This window comes from Pteropus vampyrus, unplaced genomic scaffold (assembly GCF_000151845.1).
Source record: "Pteropus vampyrus isolate Shadow unplaced genomic scaffold, Pvam_2.0 Scaffold363, whole genome shotgun sequence".
In the NCBI taxonomy this organism is placed as follows: domain Eukaryota; kingdom Metazoa; phylum Chordata; class Mammalia; order Chiroptera; family Pteropodidae; genus Pteropus; species Pteropus vampyrus.
Genome location: NW_011889144.1, coordinates 763,113 through 774,002, shown reverse-complemented (window position 1 = coordinate 774,002; position 10,890 = coordinate 763,113). Strand labels below are relative to the sequence as shown.

Below are 10,890 nucleotides of genomic sequence, written 5' to 3'. Positions count from 1 at the left end.
TGGACAAAGATCCATCCCCATGTGCTACATGGAGATCATTTTCTTGTGCAGAAGAGACATAGTGTTCCTTCACAGGGTTGTTGTGAAGATTAAGTGAGTGGTTATGAATGAAACCCTTGGAAAGGACCCTGCCCACCAGACACCAATGAAAAACAGTTCCCTTCTTCCTCTGAAAAGGCACCAAGATGATTCTGGCTGCTTCTGGGAGGTACCTGTAAGCACAGTAATTAGGGTCTCTTTCCCAGCAGCCCTTCTTACTCCCTTTTTTGGGGGCATGGGGAGAGGGGCCAAGGAGGCTAAGGCTAGAGATGCCATATTTGCAAGGCTGTACATTCTCCCATCTCTGCTGAACACAGACTTTACTGGGCTTTGGCCAAAGAGACTTCTTCAGTAGTGATAAACCTTTTCATGAAATTCTTTTGTCTTCCAACCTATGAAAATTACCTTATTTTCATTTCCTTTCTGAGCTGAAAAAAATTACCTTTGTAACAAGAGATACACAAGAAATTGACAGCTCTTTCCTAAGATATTTTTACAGCCCTTTACAATGTACAAGTTATTTTCGTGTACATGAGTACATTACAACATCCTAACGGAGAAGCAGATACAACAAATGCCATCGGTGTCATTTTACAGTTGCCTCTGGGGGTTAAGTGAATTGCCTGGAGCAGAGCTGGATTAGGAGCAGGGCTGCCATCCAAAAGGCTGCTGGTGCCCCAATCTAGAAGATCATTGTTGGCATGAATCTCAATTAAGGCGCTGGTTAACTCTGGCCTCTACCAATTACATAATCCATGAAACAAGTGTTAGTCGCAACACAGCAGAAGTAAAATGAATGAAAGTCAAAACACTTCTTGCCAGTGGCAGCTTATCTTTTAAAAAATTTTTTACAAGCAAAACAGACTGTGTACATTTCTCAATGGACCACCAACCCTGAGTGTAGCCAGCTAATAACGTTGCTTCAACTCTGCAGTTGAGCCACTGGAGATTTTGTAACCAAGTAATGCATGGCATGCTGCTTGCTGTCTTCTAGCAAAATGCGACTTCTATTGTCTAAATTGTAAACTTTTTAATATGCCTCATAACAAGTACTCTGGTTCTGAAACCCATAAAAAATAAAACTAAAACCTCAGAAAAATGGGAAACACTTTGCTGACCAAAAAATCAGGAGAGCTCAGAGGGGACTACTTAAACACATTCAGGGTGAGAAACTGAAAATACAGTCACCTAACTTAGCTTCATCCTTAGAGAATGAGTAACTCAATTGAGTTATGAGTGACAGAAAATCAGAGGCAATTTCAGGTAGGCATAAATTTGATACTAACAAATTCCTTATTGTGAGCATAAAGAGAGAAGTATATCATTTTTATTAATAGAAAATGAGTTTCTTTTCGCTCCACTTAAAAAGGTGGAAAAACTATTTAAAGGGTTGCTGTGCAGAGGTAAGTATTGATTAATTTGCCCACAGTGCTCACATGTTTGAGTCTGGCCTTCGCCCAGGTTACAAAGGTGACAGCTGACAGAGGAAACCAAAATTCCTCTCTTTCGACTCTCAGTCTAAAGTTTGTGTTTTTTTTTGGTTCTTTTTTTTTCTGTCCTGGCATGCCAGCATGAGTAAGCCAAACTCCGCTCCTGTAGATAATGCTAAAAAGAGATTCTTTCCCAGGACATATTCTGAAGGAAACAGAAACATCCTCTGCTTTTGGCAACCAGTCAGGCACGTTCTAAACAAAGAAAGCGCACCCAGGGACAGCAGCCGGAAGCAGTTGAAGCACATTAAGAAACTTGAAAAACAATGTGAATAGTTTGCCTTAGGCTCCTCAAGTGTCTACCCAAGCCGGAAGAGCCTGTTTGCTTCCTGCCCGGGGTGGGCACGAGGACAGGGGCGGGGAATGGGGGGGAGGGGCAGAGGGAGGGGTATCACAAGTAGCTCAGGTGCAGTGACTGAAGAAGCAGCAGGACAGCGCTGGACTCTGTGAATGGCTGCTCACTCCAGCAGGAGTGGTCATGGGGAAGCCAAACAGTGCAGCATTGCCAGATCATGCCATTTTGGAAAATGTGGGGAAATTTATGTGTACTCACCTGTACTTAAATGTTGACAAGAAACTCAAACAGTTTTGAAGCCCCTGAGTGGGCAGAAGCCACCACATCAGAAGGGGCCAGTTTCCTACCTCTGTTCTTAGACAAGGGTTCTTAACCTTAAGTAGGGCAGGCACTCCTCTGAGGATCTAACAAAAATTGGGAAACTCTACACAGAAACCAAAATGCATACATGCAAAAACTTCTGCACACTGTTTTGAGGGAGCTCGGCTCCCACGAGGAACCAGTTAAGAGCACCTATTCTTGACTGGGCTCCAGGAGAGGGGCACTGTTTCTGGTCTCTCCTTTCCAGGATCTCTGTCCAAGGAATGAGCACAAGAAAAAATAAAACAAATCACAGGGACCCTGGTTATCAGAGGATCAGCCCACAATCCACAGAGAGCTCTGTGTCAGAACACAGGGACATACTGCACAGGGAAGCTACTAACAGAATCAGTCTGCCTATTGGAGGTGCAGGGACCATGAGCTGTGACCTTGGGGACTTAATTTCCCCCACTTTAGTGTTTATTAAGGGGGTTGAACCAGATACCTTCCCTGTCCATTCCCATATTTCTATGACCATGAAATGTACCAACGAAAGAGAATCCAAAAGTTTGAAGTAATAATAAACACAATTTAAAAAGATGTCATTGATCACTCATGAAGCTTCCTTCAGAAGTATCCAAGGGCAACTTTCAATATTCTCATTAACAATAATGATAAGAAGTGTATTCACTCACTCAGCAGATGGTTTGCAGAGTGCCGACTCTGAACCAGGAACAGTTCCAGGCATAGTGGGGAAAAGATGGGAAACAGAAAGCAATATAGGATCCACAGACATAAAGAAGGTATTTGGGGTCTTCTCCTAGGCAGAGATGTTGATGGAGAAGGAACGGGGTGACTGGATAGGGGGTGTCAGCAATCAGGAAAGGCCACAGGGCTGATGGCCTATGGCATGGCTTTTCTCTCTGCCTGGCATGCACCCCCACCACCCCCCCCACCAAACACCAGCACGGCCGATCCCTCACCACTTCAAGCCGATGCTCAGTAAGGCCTGCGAACTCCAACTTACAGTCTATGATTCCACTCTAGTGTTTCCAGCACGTATCACTTTCTAGCACACTCTAACATTTATTTATGTGATTTGTTTTCTGCCTGCCACCCTCAGTCTAAAAGTAAGTGCCACAGGGACAAGGATTTGGGTGTCTTCTTCCTGTTTAGCTCACAGACGTATCAATAAACACACAGGGCCCTCATTAAATGTATGCCATGAGCATTTAAGTACTCTTGAGTGCTACTGAGGTCCGGCAAGAGGGCAGATAGGTGACTACTGGAGGGGACCACCTGGAAGTTGATGGAGAAGGTGATGAGAAGGGCCACCCAGAGTGAGATAAAGATGCAATGGGAGAAAAGAAATAAGTGTCAGCCACCTTAAAGAAATTTAGCCGTGAAGGAAACAGAAAAATAAGGGTAACATGAGAAGGGAAACATGGGGTCAAGAAAGTTTATTTTAAAAAGGTGATATGAAGGCATGATTACATGCCACAGAGACTAGATGACATCACCCTAAAGAGGGAGACATTGATGATTCAGAAAAAAGAGGGATGGGGGGGATGTGAGGGGTGAGGGGAGCACAAGCTACAGGACAGACCTTTATCAGAATGAGGTCCTTGCCCCAAACCAGAAGGGAGGCAAGAACATAAAAAGGAAGGGGCTGGTGGGATGCATGGGAAAGGGGCTGCCCTATATGATGACGGCTGTTCTCTCTGTGAAGTATAAGGCAAGGTCACCCACTCTCCATGTGAAGAGGAAGGGGTAAGAGGTCTGAAGAAGCAGGTGAGAATTGAAGGGTTGCAGAGCAGCGTTAAATTCACATTTCAAAGATGTCTGTTGACTGAGCACCTACCTACCTATGCAAACACTGTGTCCCCTACAATTCTCACAGTGACCCCTCAGGGAGGTACATTAAACACACTTCCATTTCAAGATGAGGAAACCAGGTATGAAGACATCAGCCAGTTTGCCCAAGGTTTCATAATCAGGGTCTGAACCCAAGCCTGCTAGGTTCTGACGCTGAACTTTGAGTTCCACAATTTATTTTGTTTTCCTCAGATACCAGTGTCCAAGTGAAACCAAAAACACTGTGTCCCTGTTCAATGTTGTTGAATTTCTAATGCTATAAAAATTGCTTTTCATTGATTTTTATCCCAAATAAATAGCATTTCTGCCTACATTTAACTTGATTTAAAAAAGCATTTATAAGTCTGGGGCTTGGGGATCTAACCATCTTTTATCAACCCTGTTTCTATTGAAACATATGGTCCCAGCAACGAGAAACAACTTGTATTTAGGTTTCAGAGCCCAGCACATTTGTAAACAGAGGACTACTAAGCTCCTAAGCAGCTAGGTATGTTCATCAGTGAATTTAATGCAGTTTTAACCAATTGTAAACTGAGGACAGCGTTCTCATCCCTAGAAATTTAACTCACTATAGCAAAGCCCAATAATATAAATTCCTTTTCCCCCGTGTTATTAAATTTACCCTCTGGCATGAAATAAAAGCTTCTCAAGATCATTTGCTCCTCATAAGCAGACATTAAATAGGGATCGAAAGAATGGAAGGAATTTAACTTAATAACTAGAACATCAAGGTTAAATTATACATCTAGGCAGACTGCTTTAAAATGTCCAGTTGAAGACAGGTATCAGGTTTGGTAAGCTCGTGAGTTAACGCTTTACAAGGCCATACCGCAGCCTTGCTCCACAATGCCAGAGCCAGACCACCTATTAGTCTTGGATAATATGCCTAAAGGTCACCTATTTCAAATACGTAAAGGCCTTTGTGGTTAAAGTGGCTTAGTTTAGTGGTCCTTTGGTGTAGACTACAGGAGCTGAACAACAGAAAGGTCCCACCGTATCATCTGAAGCTGGATAAGGAAAGGCAACTCCAAAATTACACGGCTTTTTAAGTTTTTAAAACAAAGTAGTACAGCCGAGTCAAACAAGTATATCTGTCTTTTAGAATAGGCAACCTCACAGGTGAACACTGACATTCACCTCACAAGCCATTTGGTGATACAAAATAAAAAAAAGCAGACACGTGTGCATATGTAAAAATGGTTAAACTTTGTATATAGCTATACTTGAAGTTCTCCAGGGACCAATAATGTTTATTTTTCTCTTATGAAGAAAATTCTAATGTAACCAATCTATTTCAAAAACAATCTACTTTCAGCCAGGAAAACCTTTAGATTTTTCAGAAGTTTGCTCTTAAAATGTAAGAAATACCCTAGAAAGCAAAAATTTATAAGATAGAAACAAGTAGCAACTTTGACAAGCAGCAGGACAAAACTAGTAAACAATATCCAGGCTGAAGTATTGAAAACAAATACAGAGAACAAAATTAAGCTCTTGAACTACAGAACTTTAAAGTCAAATCTTCTAAATGTGAAGCATGGAAGAGAGGGAAGAGAGGCAGTGTTGGGCCAAGGAGGTTATCCTGGCCTGGGATGCTTAGTCATAAATAAATTTTATGGGCAAATGTGGCCTATAGACTTTTTGTTTGGTCTTTAGTGTTTTAGCACACCTCGTTTTAAGTTTGCCAAATCCTATCTGAGCCTTATACCCTGCTCAAGAGCCAGTTTACCTCTCCACTGCAAACCTGGGCTCCTGCCTGCTGGTACTGACTAACCAACAGAACTGCTCACTCTCTCCTTGCCAACCAACCCAGGGACAAAATTATGTTAACAGCTAGTAATGATAAATTCACTGAGCATTTCCTCAGAGCCAGGCACCATTCTTAGCTCCTGATCTGTAGTAACTCATTTAATGCTCACGATAACTCTATGAAATGGATACTCCTATTATTCTCAGATGAGAAAACTGAGCAGAGAAAAAGAAGCGATCTGCCCAAGATTACACTGTAACCTTGCCCATAGAATCTGCAGGTAACCCATGAAGCTACACACTGGTTTCTCTCAGAATTTAAACTACCTGAACCTAGGTTTCCAACCTCACATCTCTAAAAATCAGATGACACTAGCTCTTTATTCACTTTGTTAAAAACTTATTTAAAAAGTAGATTAAACTGCTTCCTGGTATATAAGAACTGTGCCATTTATAAATACAAAATATCTCTACATGGCTATATCGATCTGAACATCCAAACAACCAGTAATACATGCTTTGGAGTATCTATGGCCTATCCTGGAACAGAACTGTCTCATCCATTTGTCTATTCTATCTTTCTAGAATTAACTCAGAATAAAATACCTATAACAATGTTTTCCAAGGACATCTTCATCTTTTGGCAAACCTCATGCATCAGAAGGAGTCGAAAAGTTTTGTTTGTCCTAGAAATTCTGACTATGTGAACACTAGAAGGGAACAGGGTTTAAGCCATTTACTCATGTTTATAAAATAAGTCGTATATGAAAACTGCAGGGATATGAATAGTCAATCCCAGATTTTTTTTTCCTCTAGCAAAAAGAAATATAATTTGGCCCTACGTATTGAAAGATAACCAAATTTTAAGAAAGCAGATGATGACTATTTCTGGAAAAAGTCAAATTAGTGTAACAGCACATACATGAGTTTAATCACATAGAAATGAATGATTTTGTATGTGAATATGACAAAGTAGCCAAATGATCAGATTGAAAAAAAAAAAAAGACATGGAATGAGAAAAATGGAAATAATAAAAGTATCTCATAATTTGCAGTCGAGGGACATTATCAAAAATGCATGTGGTGAGAAAGTTCATTAAAGAATATTTACTACTTAGATTTGAGAGAAAATTTTATGTCACAAATTTAGTAACATAACAAAAGGGAATTTCAAAAAGTAAACTACATTGAAATTTATATAGATCGATATAACATAAAACAGCTGAAGGCCTGGAGGAAGTAAGAAACTAAAAGACAGAACAAGAATTGGACATATGTCTGCCCCACTCACAGGATAAAGAAGTCGGGAATCAGTAAGAAGGTCAGACCCATCAGGCAGTGATCCCTGGCCACTGGAAGATAGATGGCCCTTCCACCCTTCATCTCTCGAGGAGACAGACTGCGCATTATTTCTCACAATTCAACCTTCCTTTCTATTGCAAGATGTTAGAGTTGGAAGAGATGGGAAATTAAAAAATAGCTGTGCACACTTTAAGTAAATTCTAGTTCCACTCTTACTTTTCCCATTTTCCCTTTGAGGAAACAGGAAAGAAAATAACTTGCCTAGGGACCCATACCTCCTGGGTGATGCGGCTGAGAAAAGAACGTCCCTGCCCAATAAAGCATTTCTCTTATAAATCTGGTTACCTACAGTTACTGTAAGTGGATTTTCTAGAACCTATTACTGAGAAAAAAACAAAGGTGTCACCTGATGTTTACCACTCACGATATAATATGGACTTTGAGGAATAAGGGGAGCCTTTTGTATGCTAAGCTTTTCCCTACTCCTTACCAGAATCAGAGAGAGAAGTTCTCTCCACCTATAAAGGTAACTAAGACTGACCTCCCTAAGGAGCAACTACAGAAGGTGCACACAGGTTACCTGGACTCGTTCCTGAGTCTTCTGGTTAGTGAATAGACTCAGGAGAAAAAGCCTCGGTTTAGCGTTCCCATTGGGTAAAAGAAAAACTTTCATCTTCTGCCAAGGTCTCCTTCTCAAAGAAAGCTCATAAATATGAAAGACTGCCTAAGGTAATTCCTATACCAGAAAAAAAGCTAATTCGCTTAATAACGCCCTCTTCGAGTCTCAAACCTCAGTACCCTGGACTTCTCAAACCTGTGACTAACGGCCGGCTGGGGCCGTCAGCCGCTAAGGAACAATGAACCTTTGTTAAAGGCAGTGGCAGGGAAACAGCAGCCTCCGGACAGTTTTCTTTTTCTTCTGTTACCGCCCCCCCCCCCCCCCCCGCCCTTTACGCCCAGTGCCAGCGATTACTACCACACAGCTTCCCCTCGGTCTGACGTAAAACAAAACCAACTTTTCCCTCCAAGACCAGGTCACCAATGAAGGTAGATTCCAGAGGAACTTCAGAACACCCCGGGCCTCTGATACGATTGGTTACTTTCAGGAAAAAAGAATTCTAAACTTCACTTCTAAATCCCCCAGTGGTGTGACAAACAAGCAAAAACACCGCCTTTTTCTATAGAAGTGTTAACACTCCCCATCTCCTAATCCTCGTGCAGAAGTGACAGGAGGCCAAACCTGACCACCCTTGCCAGACGTGGGCCCTGCGTGTAACCTAAGGAAGGTCTCTGCCAGGACAGCTCCATCACAGCCGGGACTCCAGGCAGGCAAGCGGCTCTGGACCCGGAGCAGGTGGTCGCCCGGGCCGGGGCCGAGTGTGGGAGCGCCGGATCCGTTGGAAACCCAGGGTTGCAAACTCTGCAGGTCCTCCTGAGTCCTGCTCGTCCCCCGGCAGGCAGCCAGCGTCACGAGGCCGCACAAGCCCTCAGGGACCCCGTGCTGGCCGTAGCAGTAGAATCGGGGGCGGCAGTGTCTGGTCCCTAGGGCCCGTCCCCTCCCGGTCCCCAGTCCCCCAGCGGGCAGCACTCACGTATCTCTGCACGAGGGTCCGCACGAGGCTGCAGTCCATGGCTCCTCCGGCCGCGCCCGCCAGCGCTCAGCGCCTCCGCGCCCGGCTCAGCGCGCCCATGGGCCCGGGCCCGAGTGTGGCCGCGCGCCCCGGCGGCTGGAGGTGGTGGGGCTGCGGGCTGAAAGCGCGGCAGCCCGGACGGATCCTGCAGCTGCTCTGCTCCTCTGCTCTGCTGCTCTCTTCTGCTCTCCTCCTCGCTCCTTTCGGGTCCTCTGCCAGCCACCCCTCTCGGTTCTGCCTCCGGCCGCCGGTCCCGGCGCGCACGTCACGAGCGCGTGTGAGCATGCGCCCCGCAGCCCGCGGCCCCCGCCCCGGCACACTCGCCCTCGCACACTTATGCACGCGCGCGCCCGGGCCCTCCCTCCCTTTGCCGGTCCCTGCCGGTAGAGCCGGGATGAGGAGAGAACCCTGGGGCGGAGGGCGGAGGTCCGCAGGTGGAGACGACTCCCTGTTGCTTCCGCCTCCGGGGCGGACTCCGTGCTCCTGACCTGGGGCGGGGGTGACTGGGACTGTGCGCGCTGCACTGGCGGCCGGGGCGCGGGGACTGTGTGCCCTGCGGAAGCCTCCCTCGGCCGGCGTACCGGGCCCCTCTCGCACTCCGACCCGAAACTTCTCTCTCTCCCCTGAAGGCCCGAAGGCGAGCACGAGATCGAGGGGGCTGGTTGGACTAGAGATCCTCTAACCCGGGCCGGAGTCGCGCTCCGGTGCAAGTCCAGCCCCCACGCGTGGCCCCTCCTGCTTTGCAGATTGAGACAGGCTAGAGATGTGCCTCAGGTAGCTGCCCAGGGTCGCGCAGCTTTTCTGCGCTGGAGCGAAGGTAAGCACGGGGTCTCCCAACAGGAATCCGTGCTCCTTTCTGAAACCCGCCAGTTCTCTAGTTCTAGCCTCCTGCCCTAGGTCTCCAGAGCTGTAACAGTCGCAGACACTTGGAATCCAGCGGGGGTGAGAGGTTGGAATCAGCCTTAGAACCTGTTACACCAGCCGGCAGCCCCAGCCGGCAGCCCTCTCCCGGTCGGGCCGGTCCAGCTTCTGCCTCCGCCCCCAGCGCCGCCTGGGCCGGCCGCCAGGAGGCCAAGCCGGGCCAGGAGGAAGGAGCTCCAGGCTCTCCTGGCCTCTGGGTCCCCGGAGGCACGCACTTGGTGCTGTTATCTCTGAACCAGACAGAACTGCTCCATCGCGCAGACACTACAATTTCAAATCAATCCCAGGGAATGTTTCTGTTTTCCTAACAGTGAAACAAACTATCTCTTCTCTAACTACACAGTCAGCCTTGAATTAATTGATATACTTTGTTTCCATCTTCCTCTTTGCGGTCACTGGTCATCACTTGTGAAACCAGAGAGGCAGAACAACACCTTTAGGAGCCTGTCAGGAGCACTGCTCCCGACCCTGGCAGGAATGCAATTGAATGTGAACGTTCCCCTGACTAGCTGTGGAAGAGAAGTGGTATTGGACACTTTTTAGATTAGACATAAAAATGAGTAATAGTGAATGGTAATAGTGACTCAACTATCTAGATTCTGAACTACCTTTCTTCAGTCAAATGCCCCAGTTTTGGGTCATTTAACCCATTGATTCTCCACTTTCTATCCAAATCTACTTTCTGCCTTCACTGTGCCCAACGGTCAATGGCCAACATCAGTGAATCTTCACCAAAAAGGGCACCAGCTGCAGACCGGAGACCAAGGAGAGAGGCCAGGTTATCTCCTCCCTTCTCTCCATCCAGGCCACACCTTGGGCCTGGCAGTATCTGTGTCCCTCTGTGACTGACAGTTCTTGTCTAGCTTCCTTATCCATTGTATCAACTCACATCAAGCTCTAGGAGCTACAGTTCTCTCCACGATGCCTCTTAAGGCCTGGCAGTGGTGTCTGCCTCCCACTGTTGCTGGTCCCTGGGTAACAGCACCCTTTGATGTGTTGTCAGATCATGACTGCACTGAAATAAATGGTCCCTTCATTACCCTCTCTTCCAAATCTCCTAAGAATGTCTTCTGCTTCCTGCCAGGACCCTAACTTGCTAGAGCCAGATTTTGACTAGCCTTCTACCTTGCGAACTGACATTTGGATGCGGGGTGAGAAGGCAAAAGCAGATTACACAAGGCCGTTGAATCAGGGCTGCATGTCTTTCAGGAGTGTCTGTTTCATTCAATGGTAAATGTGAATTTCACATGTAGTAGACACCATAGTTTCTAGTGCAGCAACCATGCCCTTT

At 46.0% G+C, this 10,890-nt stretch overlaps 1 protein-coding gene across 1 annotated transcript in view; it reads right to left on the bottom strand.

Annotated features, from left to right (window-relative positions):
- ATP11A (ATPase phospholipid transporting 11A) overlaps positions 1–9,316 on the bottom strand; it is a 141,985-nt gene extending 132,669 nt beyond the window's left edge. The window contains exon 1 of the mRNA XM_011379542.2: positions 8,640–9,316. Coding sequence (XP_011377844.1) covers positions 8,640–8,678 — 39 coding nt within the window. The 5' untranslated portion in view covers positions 8,679–9,316. The remainder of the gene's footprint in view (positions 1–8,639) is intronic.
- Between the last annotated feature and the right edge of the window lie 1,574 nt (positions 9,317–10,890).